The sequence below is a fragment of the Alligator sinensis genome, unplaced genomic scaffold (genome assembly GCF_000455745.1).
Source record: "Alligator sinensis unplaced genomic scaffold, ASM45574v1 scaffold1008_1, whole genome shotgun sequence".
Taxonomy (NCBI): Eukaryota; Metazoa; Chordata; order Crocodylia; family Alligatoridae; genus Alligator; species Alligator sinensis.
In genome coordinates, this window is record NW_005842013.1 from 245309 (window position 1) to 265040 (window position 19732).

Genomic DNA, 19732 nt, shown 5'->3' on the forward strand with positions numbered 1-19732 from the left:
CCTTCTCCCAAGGTGCAGCACCCTGCATTTGTCTACGTTGAACCCCATCCTATTCTCATCTGCCCACTTTTGTAGTCTGTCTAAATCTAGTTGCAGCCTCTCTCTCCCTTCAAGTGTGTCCAGCTCGCCCCTCATCTTAGTGTCATCAGCAAACTTGGACAGCGTGCTTTCCACCCCCTCGTCCAAGTCGCTGATGAAGATGTTAAACAGTGCGGGCCCGAGGACCGAGCCCTGGGGGACCCCACTGCTCACATCTTGCCAGGTTGAGTACAACCCGTCCACCACTACTCTCTGGGTGCGCCCCATCAGCCAATTTTTTACCTATCCAACTGTGCAGGCATCAGTGCCGCAGTCACTTAATTTATTGATGAGGATGGGGTGAGAGACAGTGTCAAAGGCCTTCTGAAAGTCCAGAAAGACTACGTCCACGGCGACACCATCATCCAAGGATTTAGTTACTTGGTCATAAAAGGCAATCAGGTTGGTCTGGCAGGACCTGCCTTTGATGAAGCCATGCTGATTACTCCTGAGCATGATCTCCCCTGCTGGCCCCCACAGATGTGCTCCTTGATGATCCTCTCCAAGAGCTTCCCCCACTTGCCCCATGGGCGGGCCTGGCCTCCGTGAGCAGATCATTAGCTCCACCCTGTGCTGATATACATGCTGCCATGTGCTGTATTATGCATGTCCGACCACTGTGCCTTTCTTCCTCTCAATCTGTCTCCATCCCTCCCACTCTCTGAGCAGCCTGGACCAGCCACTTTAAACCCGGCCAGTTCTAGAAACGTGCCGTTCTCTTCCACAAGGCAAAATTTTTCTCCCCACATTGCCCCAACTCTTCTTACCAGGGACGTCTCACAGAGCAGCTTGCTCCCCCTCACCAGGTTGCCAATGGTGATGTGGAAGTACGTGTTGCCGCTGCTCCAGTTGGAAATCTTGGTGAAGGGGTGAGTGATGAGGATATCCTGCCAGGGGCAGAAGCACAGACTACTTAGTGCATCCTGATAGCTGCATCTTAATCCCGTCCTTCGGCATTTTCCACCACAAAGACCCAGGAACATTTATGGAGGTGGGAAAGTGGAACCCAGCCGCCCCACCTAAGGGTGCTGAGCACAAGAGCCAGCTACTGCAAGGGAAGCCAGCATGTCAGCTGCTTTACCATCACTGCCTGCATGTAGGCTCTTATCCTGTGATAAAAGCAAGGCTGCCGATCCCACTTTTATTACTGAGGGGTAAACCTCTTCCCACTTGACATGGGTTGGGGAGTGCACACAGGCAGCTGACATGCAGTATTAGCACCCCAGCGACGACCTGACCATATGCCCATTCCCTGAGAAATCAGGAGGAAAAGACTGCTGTGTTTCAGACACTTGCTCTGAACTCGTGCGGGAGACAGGAGGCTGGACTTGATGGGATGGGAGGGGTGAATGTCGTACATAGGAGCTCACGGAGGCCGGCTCTCCTTGGGCCGGATCCACGGCTCCCTAACATGGAAGGGCTGGGGAAGGAATTAGTGCTTTACTCAGGCTTGGTGATGGTGCATGGGCAGTCCCCACCCTCCTCCTCTCGAAGGACAATTGCATAACACATCTTAGTGGCTGGATGTTGTGCTTGTATTCAATTTTCCAGGTCTCTATTTCACCCGGAGAAGCCTGTTTATAGCCTCTCAGGCCTCCCTACATCCCCCTCTCCCCCATCGGCAGTCGAGGGGGCTTGCAGAGTTATTGTGTCATCGTGTAGCCAAGCTGCAGATGCAGGTTACACACATCCTTGCAACTAAGGTGTCACAATGAATGCAGTGGCTGTTGCAGAGCCTGATGGTCCTCTCCTATTTAGGGTCCTGGATGCATGGGAGCCAAACCTCTCGTCTTTTCCAGAGGCACCATAAGGTGAGGCCAAACCTCACGCAGTCGAGAGCCGCAGGCCCTGCTGAGGAGGGGGAAGAGATGGGGACAGGGCCCTGCTCTCCTCTGGGGTACCCCACTGAGCACATGGACTACTGCACTGTATTGTCCAAAGGGAGACTACATGGCTAGCAGTCAGTGTTACCACCCCTAAAGGCTGGCAGGAGCCACAGCGAACCCCACCTCAAGCTGAAGAGCCCCAGAAATGCTGGTGCAATGAATACAGATCTGGATTTTCACCCCACCTTCTGTATCCCCTTAGGACCTGGGGTAATGATTGTTTTTTGGGGGGGAAGCACAGCTGTCATGTCCCCAGTTGGGCACATCCCATTACACACTGCCCTGTACCTTTGACAATCAGGCTGCTTTTCTGCGGCCCCTCCAGGCCTTTCTCCCCACAACAGGTTTGGGAACATGGGCCTAGCATGGGGATAATAAATCTCCTTTTCTCCCTCCCTCAGTCCAGCCAGCATGTAAATGCCTAGGGCATGGACCATCTTGTCCTAAGTGCCTATATGTCACCGCACACAACAGGACATTGACTGTAGCAGGATGTCCTGCCCCTTGCAGCCCATTCCTTGCCCACGGTGCCCAGCTCACCTTGTTTTTGGGATCGATGAGGCTGACTCCATGCTTGTTGATGGCAATTAAAAGGATCTCTGGGTAATTTGGCTCTGTGGTTTGCTGTAATAAAGGACATGACGTGACAGGGGGAACAGAAAGAGCAACAAGAGTGGTTTCGGTGCTCAGGGGTATTCTTCAGAGAAACTTCAAGTGAATCAGAGCCTCTTTGCTGGTACGGGGAGAGCCGTCCAGTTAATTACTGACCCTCAACCCGCCCATGTGCACCCAAGTGAGTGAAGAAGGAAGTTATTGGTGGCTTCAAGCTCTGTGCTTTTCTGTTCCTTCCCCTCCTGGGTTTGCTGTTGGAGGCAGCGGGGAAGGGAACTGGTCCAGTGACACTGGGGCATGGTGGAAAGCTCCAGCTGGCCCCTCTCTCTTCACAGCCCTTGTGCCCTGGGCTAAATTGAGCATTTCCCTTTGCTCTGCCTGGCTTTGCTCCTAGTCTGGTCAGTCCTGGCAGAAGATGTTTGACCCAGCGTGGAACCCAAGTCCCAGCCAGAGGCCCAAACTGTCCTGCACCCTAATCCCCTGTTGGTAAAATGTGGATGCCATCATTCCCTTCTCTGTGCTGGACTGCAAGTAAGGACTGATGCCTTGATGGCCCAGATGCTGCCTATGACAAGTGCCATCTGGGGATGTAAAGAGGAGTGAGATGAGGTCCTGCTCTGCTAAAGTGAGTTTCTGATTGCTGTGCCCCCTGGCAACCTCTGCTGTGACCCCAGGTCGCTGCAAGAGAGGTCCTCCACGGCTCCCCCTTCCAGCACACACCTGGAGAGGGATTGTGGAGCCCACCATTTCCCTGTGTCCCCGCTCCTCCCTCCCTGTACCTTCACTTCAAAGAAAGCTGATCCAAACGTAGGCCACTTGAAGACAATCTTCAGGAAGGCAAGCTTGGCATCTTCTCTCGATTTACCCGCGTGCTTATTGTAATATGCCACGATGGACTGCAACAGAAAGCACACGGGGGCTATCACAGGGCTCCCGAGGCCACCAAGAATGCTGATGTGTTAATGCAAAGGGCAGCTGGTTACATAGAGAGCTTATGGGTGCTACCAGAAACCACAAAACTTCGCCATCAAGTCTTCTGTGTTAATGGAGAGCCGCTGGGCACTCCTCTGGGTATCAGCCATTAAGCTGATAGAAACATGCCTGTAGGGAGTCTGTAGGGCTTTCAGACTGTGGAGGTTTCATTTGTTTCCTAAGGGCTTTTGCTGCTGTGAAGCAGAGTGGTCTAGTGGAGGAGGAATGAACCTAAGCTACAGGAGCTGTGGGTCAGTTCCCAGCTCTGATGTGCTAAGCACTTTTGTGGCTCCAGACACCTCGGTTTTCCCCCTGGGAAATGGGAAGCATCAATATCCCTTTCTCCCTCCCTGTCTGGCTTGCATGTACATGCAAAGGGGTATAGGCTGTCTTCTCCTGAGTGCTTGTGTGTCATTGCACACATTGGGACAGTGACCGTAGCAAGGCCTCTCTTCTGCTAGTAGTAACAGCTACAGAGGGTGCAAGTGTAGCCCCTCGGTGGGGTGCACTACTGGTTCCCTTGCTGTGGCTGATCAGTAGAGGCCCTGAGGATGGTACAGCCCCAAGCAGAAACCTTAGCTGAGTAAGATGACCGCTGTTACACAAGAATATCCAGGAGTTGGGCCATGGGAATGGCTTAGTGTGGCTCACCCGTTTCCAGTCATCTGGAGCGAGCTGCCGGATGAGGTCCTGAGGCACCAGCTCCTTCAAGAGCTTGGGTATGCTGGGGAAGTAGGACTTGTCGTCCTCGAACTTCACACGGTAGATGAGCGCGGCCAGCTGCAAGACCTCCTCCCGGCTGCACTTGTGGTAGCCCCGCAGGTACTTGGGCAATTCCTGCACAAGAAAGCCATTGGCAGCATGATGGGGCGGCTGCCATCACCCAGCACCTCCTAAATGACTGTGTGTCCCAGGAGAGGGTGGCTACTTGAAAGGATATGCTGGCTTGTCCCAAGAGGTAATTGCTCATGGAAGCCAAAGGTAGCTCAGAGGCTAGTGGCACTAGTGCAGGGGTTTTCCATCCTGCAGGGAGTGGCTGGGGAAAGGCAGGGCAGTGGTGCCCCCTTGGAGGTTGCAATCCCCCAGTCGAGACCCCTGGCCTGGCCATCAGAGGCCAGGGCAAGGGATGTTGGATACAACTGGTGCTCCCGTGAGCTTGCTCCCCGCCTTTGAAACAAGCCTGAGTCCAACATTTCTGGATATCATGGCTACAACCATTACCAATTTTCGGAGTCAACTGAGGTCCCCCCAGTCATTGCAGGCTCATGGTGTACCTGATAATAGTGGAAAATAGAGTCAGCCATGGGATCCTTGCCAGGCATGGTGTTTGTCCACAGTTTCTTCATGAAGAACACTTGGTAGGTGAGAGAAGGCACTATACCTGGAGAAAGGAATCAGGCTTGTAATAGATGCTTGGATCACTAGATGGCAGCTTTCACCACCATCCCAGAGACTCTCCTTGCAGTCTGGGACTGGAAAAGCAGCAGGGCTAAAGCAGGGGAACAGAAGTGCGATGGCTCTAAAGCCACCTGCTGAAAGCTGCAGAGTGTCTGTCTGAATGATGCGGGTTTCTACATGTGATGAAGTCTGAACAGCAGCCACAGATACCCAGGAAACATCTGTCTCCGTGGCAGAAGTTGATGTTTTTTTCAGTCCCCGGTGGGTGTGGGGGTGTAGTGAAGAAAGGAGACTCCTGGAGAGCGGTGGGGGGTGGGGGAGGGAAAGGAGTCTTACCTGCCTGGGCTTTCCTCACTTGAGTGGCAGCTGCTACTGCATGGGCTGGGGTGCTGCCAGGAAGGGAGAGGCAGCAGTGCTGGGGGCCTGTCCTGGTGCCTCGTTCACCCTCTCCTACCTGCATTGGCAGGGATGACCCTCCCATGGCAAAGCCCCCCAGGTGAAAGGGGTGTCTTGCCACCCATCTTCCTCCACCAGATGCACTGTTGGTCATGGCACTCCCCTGCCCAGCTCCCACTGGCCACGTCTGCCTGCTGTGGAAAGACTCCTGGGGGGAGCGGACCATACTGGTGACCCCTCTACATCAGTGCCAGGGGCTGGTGCCCCATTTGCCCCACCCTAGCTATACTGCTGCTCCAGGGGAAGGCACTCCTCAATGTCATGGTCCAGCCCCTTCTGACCGGGCAGCCCTCAGTCCTCCCGACCTGTACAATCACAAAACATCCCTGATTCTTGCCAAGACTCATCCAGTCCTCTGACTATTAACCCCATATGCTGCTCCTCTATATGTTACTGCCAGGTTTGATCCAGAACAGATCAAGAGTGACTACAAAGCTCTGGGTTGGAGGGCGTGAGACAGGGGCATAGGTTTAGTTTTCACTTCTCCTTCCAGTCACTGGTCCAGCTTGCGAAGGGACACTTGTATCCTAGAGATCAATGTACGGTTGTACAATGTGGCCTGTAGAGCTCTGGCTTCGTCAGCCATGAGGTGGCATCCTAAGAAGACGACCTGCAGAAAGCTGAGATGACCGTTGCCTAATAAAGAAGGGGAAGAGCATCTTTGCTCATAGATATGCTAATCTACTGAAGAAGGTTTTAAACTAAGGTGAAAGATGGATGGAAACAAAAGCCCAGAGGAGCGAGGATCACAATTTTGAAAAAAGGCTTATGCAGCAGAAGGAAGATGGGAATCTAGCAAGGTTGTAAGAGGGAAATTAGTGGTGCAACCAAGTAGTTCCCTCAGACTAAGGCAAGATGTAATGGGAATAAGGTCAGAGAACTAGAAGTTATTTATGACATTAGCAGATGACTTCCAGCTGTGTGGTTTAGCAGATCCATAAGAGAACAGAATGATGGCCTTGCAAATTGGAAAAATGGTTTGAAAAAAGCAGAATGAAATTCAATAAGGACAAGTGCAAAGTCCTGCACTTAGGAAGGAACAATCAAATGCCCAAATACAAACTGGGGAACAACCGGTTAGGCTGCAGTACTGTAGAGAAGGATATGGGGGTTATGGTGGGTCACAAGCTCAGGATGAGCTGACAGTATAATACTGCTTCAAAAATAAGTGCACGTAGCAGGCAGAGATGTGTTAACAGGAGGGCCGAATGCAACATTTTCACTCTATTCAGCATTGGTGAGGCCCTGCCTGGATCCTGAGCCCACTTTTAAGCATCATAATTAAAAAAAAAAAAAAAGATGTGAACAAAGTGGCGAAAGTTCAGAGAAGAAATGAGTTAAAGTCTAGAAAACCTGACACCTGAAGAAGGTGAGAAGAATCAGGATGATTTAGTCTGGAGAAGAGAAGACTGAGCGGGGATTTGATAACAGGCTGCAAATACAAAACAAGGACTGCTAGAAAGAAGACGGCAATCGCTTGTTCTCCGGGTTCGTGGAAAACTGGACAAGAAGGAATGAGCTTAAATTGCAAGAAGGGATGTTTAGCCTGGGCAGCAGAAAGACCTTTCTAACTACAAGGGTGGTTACGCACTGGGGCAGACTGCCTAGAGAGGCTGTGGGGTTTCACTCACTGGGAGATTTTAGGTGCTGGTTAGATAAAGACTTTGTTGGGATGGTTTAGACAGACATGATTCTGCCTTTAGCAAGGGCTAGGACTACAAGGTCTCCTGAGATCCCCTCCCCTTCCATGATGCCTAGAGACTCCTGAGTGGAAATAGGAATAAGATTAGAGTGGGTCCAGTAGAGTTAATGGGCCCCACAAGGCAGTAACATCGACTCCTGAAGCAAAATTAAGTACTTTCTAACTAAATGTGTAGGTTGCTAGATCTTGGAGAAATACTGGTTGTTGATTAAAGTGCACTTGCTCAGAGAAACCAGGCAGCCAAGAGTAAATTTATACGAGCGGATCTTTTCTTACAGGCAGAATTGCAAGCCCAAAACATTGCACGATGCTGAACACATGACAGTATAGTCTTTATAAACTACCGGGAAGAGAAGCATCTTTTAAATGGTTACCAGGGCCCTGAGACATCAGACCAGCCTTGTGCCAGGGAGAGGAGACAGCACGAACTGCAAAATGCCATAATTACCATCTTTTGCCGGTCTTGCTTTCTTTATCCAGTCTGTAAGGTGTCTGACAAAGTCGAAGAAGAAGTCTCCTTCTGGGACACTGATGACCTACGAAAATACAACCAAGTAAAAATTCACTACCTGCCCTGCTTGCAGAGGCAGGAAATCAGCAGCATTTGAATTAAATCATGATTGAAGCAGGAAGCAAGACTTTCTTTTATGTTGGCGTCTCTTTTGATGCAGTCACAGACTTACTTCTTGCCACAGGCCAGCTGAATCCCTCCCTCTGACTCTGGAGGATAACTCCTTCTCGTATATTTTACCCAAGCTGGTTTTTAAGATCTAAGGAACCCACAGATCTCCTTGATGCTATTTCAGCAGTGCCCTTTGCCTGATGTTATGCATCATTTCTCCTCTTGCTCAACTTGAAACCATTCATCTCTCTTCATTATGATGCTCTCTCTAATTCCTGAGTCACTAGCTTCTGGGACACCCTGTGCTCATTCAAGCCCTCATAAACTGGTTTCTGCAGCGGCCTGGCTATTCTGTTGATCACCTCGGACTGTGCTTCTAGCCCAGAAGGAAATATAATATTGCAGATAGGATGACAGGGGCTGGGATGCCTTTGCCTGGGCAGCTGACAATCCCATTGTTCTTTCTAGCTCTCATAAAGATCTGCTTTAATTTATTCATTGCACTATACATTATGGCCTTCTTCTTGGCACTCTGTAACAGACCCTCTGCCCTGTGCACTGCTGACGCCAGCAAAGCAATCAGATATAATTAGCAGGCAAGATGCCGCACAGATTAACGGCTCGGCCCTGTAACCCTGACCCACTCCAGGACTGCCACAAAGCTCAGGTGAGATGGCAGGATCGGGTTGGGATGTTGGATGGGATGTGCCATAGTGTCCAACCCTGGCCTGTTGCAGTCCCACTGACTTGCACTGGGATCGGGTTCCCTGGGAATGAGCATGCGACCCCGTCTGTACAGTTATGCTATCAGCAATAACCCCTGCCTTAAGGCCCAGTTTTATGGTTGACAAGAGCTGTCCATATAGCTATTAGTAACCCTTCTGGCTTGCACAGGGCTGCTGGGCTGCACCTATTAACCGACACCTGAATGGGGTCAGGCCCATGGAGGCGTTCAGCACTCCTTGGGAGCGGTGTAACTTGGTGCCGATCCACTGTTTTTAGTGGCCCCCCACCGATTTACACCCTCTGGGGAGGTGGCCGGGCAAGCGCCTGGAGCTGTCCCATTACCTCCATGGGACACTCACCTTGTCCGAGATTTTGACAAAGAGGCTGAAGCCCTCCGAGGACTTCAGCAGCAGGCGGTTGGAAATGTTCTGGCAGAAATCCTTGGCTTTGGTGCTGGACTCCACTTCGAATGCCTGCAGTGCAGATGGAAAAACCCACAGCTCAGCCCCTTTCCTCATTTCTGCATCTCCCTCTCTCCAGAAAACCTAGCAGTGCCTCCATGCTGGCTCACACAGGATCCCCTAGATGCTAATGTCTTTTGTGCCAGGTGGGAAAGGAGATGCCCGCCCTACATATAAGCAGATTGCAGTCCCCCTCGCAGACCTGAGCAGCACTCACCACCTTGCCTTTTGGCTTTGAAGCCTCCCAAACCCAGCACACTCCTGCCTCCTCCAAGGTTAAACACTCCAGAACTGATGCTAGCCTACTTGAGGCATTCGTTAGAGAAAGCTGATGTCTGCTCTGAGATGAATTTAGGTTTCCCCTCCATTCACAGATTGTCAGGGGCTGGAAGAGACCTGAGAAGATCATCGAGTCCAGCTCCCTGCACCAAGCAGGAAAGACAGATGGGGTCGAGTGACCCCAGCAAGGTGACCGTCCAGTCTACTCTTGAAGACTTCCAAGGTAGGTGATTGCACCACCTCTGGAGGGAGCTTATTCCACAGTCTGGACACCCTGCCTGTGAAGAAGTTTTTCCTAATGTTGAGCCTGAAACGGTCTTCTAGGAGTTTGCAACCATTACTCCTGTTTTCCCCAAGGGTGCCCTGGTGAACAGTTGTTCACCAAGCCCTTGATGTACGCCTCTGATGTAGCAATAAGCTACTACCAAGTCCCCTCTCAGCCTCCTCTTTTTCAGGCTGAGGAGTCCCAGGTCCCTCAGCCTTTCCTCATATGGGTGCCACACAAGCCTCTGATCATACGGGTGACTCTTCTCTGGACTCTCTCAAGCTTTTCCACATCCTTGTTGAAGTGCGGCACCCAGCACTGGATGCAGTACTCTAGCTGTGGTCTCACCAATGACAAGTACAGCGGAAGAATCACTTCCTTGGTTTTGCTGGAGATGCACCGATTGATGCACGCCAGGGTATTGCTAGCCCTGCTGGCTACGGAGTCGCACTGTGTGCATATGTTCATGTTCATCCTACGGTCTATTATTACCCCCAGGTCCCTTTCATTCATAGTGCTGGTCAGGCTGGCATTGCCAAGCCTGTAGGTGTGCAGGCTTACCTCATCGGTGTCATCAGGGAAGTAAACTTTGTGGAAAATCTGGGTGGTTTTGTGTTGAATTGCCTCCACTTCAACCAGATGGGGGGGATACTTCCTGGAACCATTCCTGTAAAACAGGAGGGTTACAATGGCAACAGCATCCCAGAAAGCACAGTGGATATACCCTTGTAGTCCCCACAGCATGCTGGGGCAAGCAAAGGTGGATTCAACAAACAGAAAGGTAACGCAATGCTACAGGCTCTCTGTTGTACTTATCCTGATAGGAAGGCAATGCAGCAAATCAGCTTCCTGGATGCTGAGAGGCAAATATTAACTTCTAACAGGGAATAATATGATGTCCAATACTACAGTACACTATTATGTAAATTTTCATTCAAAATACTTAATCAAAGGAAAGTACTACATTTTCTCACATACCATATCCCTCCAAATAAGACATGTGCCTTGTTTTGGGGAAGGCAGAAGGAAGGAAAAAAGAATTGCTCCAGAGTTACGGCTGCGTAGACTAGGGATAAAGCCTAATCTTCAGCTCACTCACCTGCCCTTTCCTGATTAACCAAAAGCTGAATCCCTAGCTGCTGCTGTAGACTGGTTTCCACGAGGGGATCTACAATTTTGAAAAGAGCTAAAAGCCATCTCCAGAAGAGAGACTAGAAGCAGGTAACAGACAGCAAAATTGCCCAAAGAAAGGTTAACTTGATTAGTGGACCATCGAGACTATTAAAAAAAAGAGACTATCATTAACACTTGTGGAGTGAAGAGCAATGAGCCTTTAAATCAACTGACTCTCTCAGTTGCCTGACTAGAAATGCCACTGCTGCTGCCGAGGGGAGAAGGAATCAAAGTGGGGTGCTTCTATTCTAGGGAGAAAATCAGCTTCCCCACTTAAGACGTGCACCCCAATTGGGGGGGGGGCGTAATTTTGGGGGAAAAGGCACATATGGTATGTGAGGAAATATGGTAGGTAACATTACATCCCGTTTCACACATGGGAACCAGAAAGGTAAAAGTGGGTTTTCAAAGACACCAGTGGTTGTTAAGAACTGACTGGTCCCTGGAAGACAACAGCTCAGGCACTTGACTGTCATCCCTTGCCTTCAAAAAATCACCCCCCAAAATGACTTGTTGACAAGCTGCTTTCAGCACCATACCTCAGTGCCTTCTGCAGTCTCTGGATGCAGTCGCCAGCGAGAGGGTGGTGTTTCCGGGACTGGAGAAACCGCTGGACATGGGGCAGGAGAATATTACTGGGAGGGAAAAGGCCCGTACACAGCCACAGCAGTTCCCAGCCTTTCTCTTCACTATACCTAAGGGAAAAGATACCCAACTGGAAGATCAAACATTCACTTCTGGAGCACACAGTCACTGAAGAGCCTGTTTCTCTATTATATTATGTCCCTTTTAACATTGCTCTGGCAGAGTGAAAAGGGCAAGAGAGTGGCTACCGATGTGATTTCGCCCAACTTTAAGGTCATCTCTAAATTCCCAGAATGGCACGGGGGGCTTTCGAAAGAGATGAAACCTGGAAGCTTCTTGTTCATCTCCTGCCCTGCAACATAGGTGCCGACGTCCGTAAGGAGGTTAAAAGTGGCATGGAAAGGCAGAGCTGATATAAGAACAGGGGGTGGCTTTGTGCACATCCAGTCTCCAGAGTCTGGAATAGACTCCCCTGAGAAGTGGTGCAAGCACCTACTCTGGATACCTTTAAGAAATGCTTGGGTGCTTATCTTGCTGGGGTGATGTGACCCCAGCTGACTTCCTGCCCCTTGGTGCAGGGGGCTGGACCCGATGATCTCGCGAGGTCCCTTCCAGCCCTAATATCTATGAAATCAGAGACTGGATCTTGGCATTGTTTCTGGGATTGCAAGATTCAGACTCTGTCGTGGTGAGGGAGGAATCAGGGGTGATGCCCAGATTACAGGTGCAGGTGGCAGAGAAGGTGCTGGGGGCGAGGGTGCCAGTTGTGACAGAGAACAGGTAGAAATATAGGTCATATTAAATGGGATAACATCCACTGAGGAGGAAACATCTCCAGCTGGGAGGCAGGACTGAAGGGGAAGCAATATCTCAAGAGCAGACAGACAAATGTGTGCATCACCAGCTGAGATAAAACAATGTTAAAAGTCTTTCAAGGGGCCAGGGAGACTTGAAGACCCATCCGCCCTCGTGCAATCCCACGCTCTGTCCTGAACACCCACAGCAACAGGACCCAGGGAAGGGCTGTGCGCTTACTTAATGTGGTTGTCCGTGAGCTGCTTGAGGACCTGGCAGTAGATCTCATCCTTCAGGGGCTCAGCCTTCAAGGCGCCTTCAAATATTTGGTCCGTTAGCTCGTTGACTGAGCGGGTTCTTTTGGATGGGTAGTCCCCCATATACTTGAGCACAGGTGCATGGCAACAGTTAAGGACAGGCTAGCGAGGAGGCTTAGGGAGCTAACTCTGCCAAAAACCCAATTATAGGGGTCCTACCTGTCACCCCAGTGGTGGCTGCATTATAGTGGTACAGAGTACAGCAACCCTTTCAATTGCAAACTTTCCTCTTCAGGTGTCACCAGCTGCAGAGACTTGGCATGGGTGAATACATAGTCTGAGAAAGGCTGCTGCTACTTCATCTGACCATGAAAGCACCACCGAAGTAGTATAATGAAGGACCACATCTTCAGCTCATGTTAGTGACCAATAAAGGCACATGGATTTACATCCATTAAAGAACTGGCCCAGGACGTTTTATTGCAACTACTGTATTTTCTTGCATACTAAACAAGACATGCACCTTGCTTTGGGAAGGCAGAACAAAGAATTCCCCCCCCCCCCCCAAATCGTGACTACATTTTGGCCACATGGAGGAGGGGCAGAGTCTAATTTCCAACCGTTTCCTATTCACCCAAAAGCTAGAGGCTTATCTCTGTCATAGCCATGGCCAAATTGGCAGCAGCTTTTAGCCAAAATTTGGCAGTGGCTGTGACAGGGCAAAAACTCCAGATTTTTGTGGACTAGTAGGCTGCATCCCTCTTGTCTGCAGCTGGGAGGGGGCCAGCCCCTGGCAGCCAGTTCAGTGCCCGATGTCTCCCTTCTAGCACGGAAATCATATTCCTTGCTTAAAATGCACCCCCACAATTTTGGGTGGCTATTTTTTAGAGGAACAGTATTTGTAGCCTGCAAGTACATATGGCATTGCATACTATAGCTGGTAGCAATGTTATGAATTATCTTGTGATGTGTGGGGAACCAGGGGGGGAAAAAAAAATCACAAAAAAAAATCACAAAAATGTCCTCTCATTTGGATTATTGTTATTATTGTTGTTCTTATTATTGAATGGCTCCAGTGTGAAATCTGGATGCTTAGTGTTAGACACCAAAAATACTTCAATGTAGGTTTGGAGCAAGGCATGTATAAGGGTAAAGATCCTTTGCAAAACCTGGACCTATCCCTGTTTGCATTTGGACAGGCCCTTCGAGTTCAGGGCCATTTGGGGCCAGGATTAGGTTTGCTTCTGTTTCTAATTATTCTGACTTGTGTCAAGCCTTACGGTGCATGACCCACAGCTCACTGCAGTCACTGTGAATTGTTCCACTGACTTCATGGACTGTGGTTCAGGCCCACGATGTGTTTGCCCTGATGGGATAGATTGTTTTCTTCTGCAGGGGAAGGATATCAATGAATGCCATGCAGGCCTCCTGGGACAGCTCCTCGCTGCCCTGGATTTTCTTCAGCAAGGGCTGCTTGACTGGCTCCCGCGTGTAGCACCACAGCTTGTCTTTCCCTCGGTTCTTGGTGATCATCACCCGGCTCAGGGTGTGCTTGGGAGGCGGCCTGGTGGTGACAGCAAAGTACAGAAAAAACAGCTGTGATGATATCCCTCCCAGGACTAGCTGGGCTTGAACCTGGGAAAGCTGCCCACACCTGTCTTCTGAACTCAGACACCCAACATAAGGCCCCCAGCTCTACACCTGGGCACTCCTGGTATTCACTGACATTTATAGGAGTTATTCCTTCAACTTCAGTGGTCAGTGGATCAGCCTAAACTGAGTATCAGGCTGCAGCTCTAGACAGTAGTTATTTTTATTACTCTAAAATAAAAATGGATGTCAATTTATTACGTGTATCAATTATAGACCAGGGTTACATCACCCTATGTGCTGCATAAGCACACGATGAAAGTGTAGTCTCTGCCCCAGAGAGCTTACAGTCCAAGATAGCAGCCAACAAATGCACATGGACAGATGGGCAGACAGAAGAAACAAGGAAGCCATACTGGTCAGCCCAGCAGGCATTGCAGTCTGAAATTCAACTACTGCCAACACATCATGGTTGCACATGGGACTTGCCAAACTGGATTAGACTAATGGCTGGGCTGTCTGTGAGCTGGGATTTGGAAATTTGCAGCAGGCTGTCTCCTAATTCTTTGGAGCCAAGAGGAAGGTCCCCACGATAATGCACCTGCCAACTGCAATGTCATGCTGCGAAGGCAATTCACAGATTTTAAGGCCGGAGGGGAACACAGATAATTGCACCTAGTTATCCCTCTGCTGTGCCTAACATGGAAAAGGCCTTACTAACTTCTGCTGTTCTGCAAAGATTATACAGAATGTAACATCCCAAAGCAGGCTGGGCTAATTCGTGGCCCGTGGGCTGCACATGGGAGATGAGGGGCTAATTTGCAGTTTACAGGTTCCCACCTGGGCGCTGCCCCTCACATTGCTGCTGCCAGCATCTCTGGGCTCCCTGTCCCTCCTCTGGGTTCTGCTTCCTGCCTGCACCCCTGGAAGCAGGGTGGGTCCATCTGTATGGTTCAGGGAGCCTGAAGCATGGAGGTGCCTAAGGTGCCTGCTCAGTAAGGGTCACTCGTGTGGCAAGACAGGGGCTGGTGCTGGCAGTGTGCTGCGAGGGCCATGCAATGCGTGGCCCCCCACCGCTCCAAAGCTGAACAGCTCTGCCTTAAAGCATGAGCTGTAGCCACACAAAGCAATGCACAAGATGATTTCTAAAGCTTTCCCCCTGTACTTCTGAAGAGAAGGGTTTGAATCTGCTCTGCCTCAGGAAGAAACTCCTGCCTGCTACCCATTGTGAAGAGGAGAGTGGTAAAGTGTCACCTAAAATAATCATAGGAAAATTCTTCCAAGGTGTACGGCTTCACCCTTTCTTCGCTGTCCGAAATTGACTGCTGGGCTGATCGAATGACATCTTGCCTCTGGTCAGGGGTCATCGTGACAAGTGCCTAGTGAACAAAGACTCTCCATTATTCAACGTGTTTCAGGTGGATGAATGCTGGCGTATCTAGAGAGGTGACGCAGACATGGTATGAAAAGAGCAAATGACCCAATAATGAAAAACAACAGCTCTTAGCTTGAAATGAATGATCAGCACCTGCACTCAATATCAGAGTGATTGCTCATCCTCAGGCATTTCTTAATTATTAACACAATAGGTGTCTAAGGTTCCCATAGCCTCAACCATACCTCAACAGAGAGAAGGTCTTGTTGACCATCCTCGCTGCCCTACACTTTTGCACCGACCCACTTCCCAGTCCATTATACCATTAAACAAACAGACTTCACTATTTATCTAAGAAATTCATGCATTTTCAAAGTCAAAAGCAAGTGGTTTTCAAACTGGAAAAGCTGGAAAAGCTGATAGTTCAATGCGGGCAGATGACGTCTGGTTCTTCCTGCAATGACCTGCCAGCTGCCTTAGTCATTCTTCTTCTCATAGCATCATCATCATCTTCACCATCAGTGAGATGATGGGCTGGACCCAAAGCTCTCTGAAGACCATGGAAAGGCTCCTTTTGGCTTCAGTGGGCTCTGTAGGAGAGCCATACTAAGCTGCGTCTTTCAGTAGGGGGGCTTACCACAATCTCCAGAGGAGGCATGGTGACAGTAGGCAGAACATAAACAGAATCTGTTGGGAAATCTCCTCTCTGTTTGGTCCTTTCATTGACGCCATTAGCCCATCCTGAGTTCATTACTTGCTCTCCAGTGTCTTGGTCCAGAATGATCAGGTCTCCTTTAAGGAAGCTGAGGAATCCAGATTCTTCTCCCACTGCAAGAGAAAAGGCCACGATTATTTTCAAAGTCCCTTTGGAGTAATCTGTTTGGCTACAGGTCTGCCTAGCTGCATATCCCATGCACCTGTCACAGGTATATCTGATCCTACAAAGAGCTGTGAGGAGACTGCTACATAAACACTCTGTACAAATGGTCAGTTATAGGGATACGCTGATGTGGTGGTCAGTCGTGCCACCACCACAGCATGGGGTTGGCAACAATAGCGGTTTCCCAGCTAAGCACCCAGGGTCCTTGAAGGGCTCGTACCACCTGTGCCAACGCTCGCAGTGCTGATAGCCAAGTTAAAACTATGTCTGTCTGTGCTACAATCCTGCCTCCTATTGCAGTGCGGACACACCCACAGAAACACCAAGGCTGGGCTTTTCAAAGGAGCCCAAGAGAGATAAGATGCCAAATCTCATTGGCTTCTGACAGGAATTAGGTACGTCACACCTTTGGGCACTTTTAAGAACCCTGCCCAATGGACATCTTGCATTGGTTTGAAGATTTTCAGGCCAGCAGAAACAATGACAACCATTGAATCGGATTTGTATGGTGGAGAAGGCAGGGTAGATTTGCACCTTATAGACTAACTAAGTCAGAGGTGGATGAGCTTTTGCAAGAAGTGGCTCCCTTCAGTCACAGTGGGCATGTCTATGAGCATGCAGCAATAATGGTGCGTATCATGCTGGAGCTTATTGTCCCTGGGTGCACCATTTGAATGTGAGCCTGGGACTGCACAATGTTGAGCTGGGTCAGAGCAGACCGGTCTGGCGAGGGCCTGGGGGTCAGCCTGCCAGCCCACGGCTGCTCTGACCTGGCTCGACATGCTGCAGAGGGGCTGGCTGGGGCATGAAGGTGCTCCAGTGCAGGGGTAGCTGGCAGGCAGCCCTGCACTGAAACATCCTCATGTCTCAGCCAATCCTCATGTCAGTGTCTACACGTGTGCTGCTGTGGAGTAAAAAATGCTACAGCAGGATAATACTCGTATTTCCGAGTACTACACTAATGTTGAGTTTATTCGTTTCCTGCAGCCTAATAGGGCCGTACATGTAGACATGAGATATTTACTGCGGAGCTAATTAGTCTACTCCTGAGTAGATGTCTCATGTAGATGCGCCCAGTAACCTCAAGGCTACCCGCTATGGCTGAGGTAGGACACAGATTTTAGAAAGACATCCACACTCGGTTTGGAAGAAGGATAAACAAAATGTCTTGCCAGGCCCTTTCCTTGGAAGGGAAACCAAACAGTGAATCCAAACAGTTCTTCCCAGGGGTCCATTTTAGAGACAGTGGGGACTGACAGACAATACACTCAGCAAACCACCAAGTAGACTCCTGAGCATGTCTTATATAAAGACATTGCACCTGAGGTTCAAAGCAGGAGGCCCTCCATGGTGCCCTTGGAAACGTCAATCATCCTACAGCCAGAGTTGGCTTGGTCTGCGTACTCACCGGGATTTGGGTTGTCTTGGAGAGTGACTACATATTTTGACCTTTTCCTTAGTCCTTCTAAAAAGATCACCACAAGGTCTCGGATGTCCTCTGCATTGTTGGAGGTGAAGGTGTATTCATCCCCTTTAATGGTGGCCATGGTGAAGCTCTGCCCTTGGAGCTTTCCCCCTCTAAAACAGGGAGTGTTGGAAACACATTAAGTAAAAGTGCAGCATACAGACATCAGGAGGCAAAGGTCCCCAATTAATCAGCAAATTTGCATCTGTAGCTGTTGCCAGGACAAACTGACCCTTGTAAATCTAGTCATGTACTGAACATGGTCAACGTGGGCTCCCCTGTATATAAACACTTCCAGACTTGTGAGCATCTCAGATCTGCCCGCCCCCACCCCAACGCAATTAAGTGTTGCACACTTGCCAACACAATTAAGCTGGCTTGCTATGAAAACCTGGGCCTATTGCTATGCTGAAAGAGATTCACAGACTTTCAGTCTGAAGGAAACCACTATGATAATTTTATCTGATACATGCTGCAGATCACAGGCCATTTTTATTTATCATGCTGGATGGATAGTTGTTTTCATCTGAGAAGGCATGATGCAGAAGAGGGGGGAAAAGAATTATTGCCTGAACACAGGGGAAAAAGCTGAGCGTACCTAGAATCAGATGTGAAATCCAGTGGTTGGTACTAAATAAAAAGTTATGGGGCCAGGTCCCATTCCATCTGTTAGGTGCTTATATGAGCTTAGACACTTCACTGTGATCCTATGCACTCTTCTGAGTCCCTGAAAAGCCATTAACACATCCACTTTTGTAATACACCATCATCTCAGCCTTAAGACTAAGTCACAAGAATCAGTGAAAGACAAGGTGACCCATTCACCATTTGCGTGAATGGTTTTTCAGGAACTCAGGAAGTGCATCTACACGTTTTACTACACAATAGCATAGTTCACTATGCAGTAAGACTGTCTGCATGTGCATATGCTTGCTGCACACTAAACTTCTCTAACCGTGAGTAAATTTGCTACCTACAACTGTAAGCAGCAAATTTACTTGCAATTACTTACTACACAGCAGTGCTCATGTAAATGCCTGATCGGGAGCAAATCTGCTCCTGATCAGCTGGCCACCAGGGGGTGGAAGATTGCTCCCTGCCCCTGGGAGCTGCTTGCTGCTGAGGTGGCTCTGCCACTGGAGCCCAGGTGGGGACTATGTCCCCCTGCCCCGGCAGGAGGAAGTTCTAAGCCCCCTGCTCCAAGATTACAATTAGGGAGCAGGGTGCTGGGAGATCCTTATCTCCCAGCATCAGGTCTGCGACTTCAGGGCCAGAGCAACTGCAGGGCTGGTGCTGGGAGATTCTTATCTGTGACTGTGGGGCCTGCACTGAGAGATCTCCCCGTGGTCAGAGAGCTGGCACAGGGAGACAAGGCTCTCCTAGTGCCGGCCCTGTGACCAGAGCAAGGGCTTGGAAGTAGGTGATCGAGGAATAGGGCTTGGAAAGAGAGACAGAGGTGGGATAGGTCCCAGCCCCCTGCCCCAATCCACCAGTGGGGCAGCTAGCAGCGACCCTCTCCCCTGCAGCTCTTTCCAAATCCCCTGCCCCTGATTGGGAAGCTGAGGCCAGGAGCTCCCTACTGCAAGGGCAGGTGGACACTGTCCCTGCCTCGGCAGCAGGCAGTCCCCGGGGCAGGGTGTAATGTCCAAGCCCCAACCAGGAGGCAGCTGTCTCCTGGCCCCGTACTCCCTGTCAGCCCCCAGTCTAGCACCCAGGAGGGGCCTAGAGCTCCCCTAGTGGCAGCAGGGGCCCATTGCAGGGCCCTAGGAATTGGAAGCAGTTTGCTGCCAGCAGCAAATCTACTCCAGCTTCCTTGCACGTGTAGACACCTGCCTGGGAGAGTTTACTCATGAGTAATTTACTTGTGAGTGAACTGCTCCCACATCAAATCCATGTTTAGACACTAAATGTCTAAACACTAAATGTGTTTAGGGCTATGTGAAGCTTCGGGTGCTGATTGATTCATAGATTCATATGAATCTATGGTTCGGAGGAGATTTGGCCCGATTTGGTGGCCAAATCTCCAAATCTGTATCGAATCCGGGACCAGTTAAAAGGTCTGAATTGATTCGGAAATGATTCGGAGAGCCTCAGTGATTTGGGCAGTCTCCACTGGCTGCAGCCAGTGAGGCGGGCCTTTTTTTCCCAAAGACCT

At 50.0% G+C, this 19732-nt stretch overlaps 1 protein-coding gene across 1 annotated transcript in view; it reads right to left on the reverse strand.

Annotated features, from left to right (window-relative positions):
* MYO7A (myosin VIIA) overlaps positions 1-19732 on the reverse strand; it is a 108257-nt gene that overhangs the window by 5353 nt on the left and 83172 nt on the right. The window contains exons 34-47 of the mRNA XM_006021952.2: positions 17521-17690; positions 15870-16060; positions 15112-15236; positions 13674-13831; positions 12251-12404; positions 11170-11325; positions 10019-10124; positions 8812-8925; positions 7553-7640; positions 4823-4929; positions 4200-4385; positions 3356-3472; positions 2505-2588; positions 846-965 (exon numbers count right to left, since the gene is read on the reverse strand). Of these exons, the coding sequence (XP_006022014.1) occupies positions 846-965; positions 2505-2588; positions 3356-3472; positions 4200-4385; positions 4823-4929; positions 7553-7640; positions 8812-8925; positions 10019-10124; positions 11170-11325; positions 12251-12404; positions 13674-13831; positions 15112-15236; positions 15870-16060; positions 17521-17690 (1876 nt within the window). The remainder of the gene's footprint in view (positions 1-845; positions 966-2504; positions 2589-3355; positions 3473-4199; positions 4386-4822; positions 4930-7552; positions 7641-8811; positions 8926-10018; positions 10125-11169; positions 11326-12250; positions 12405-13673; positions 13832-15111; positions 15237-15869; positions 16061-17520; positions 17691-19732) is intronic.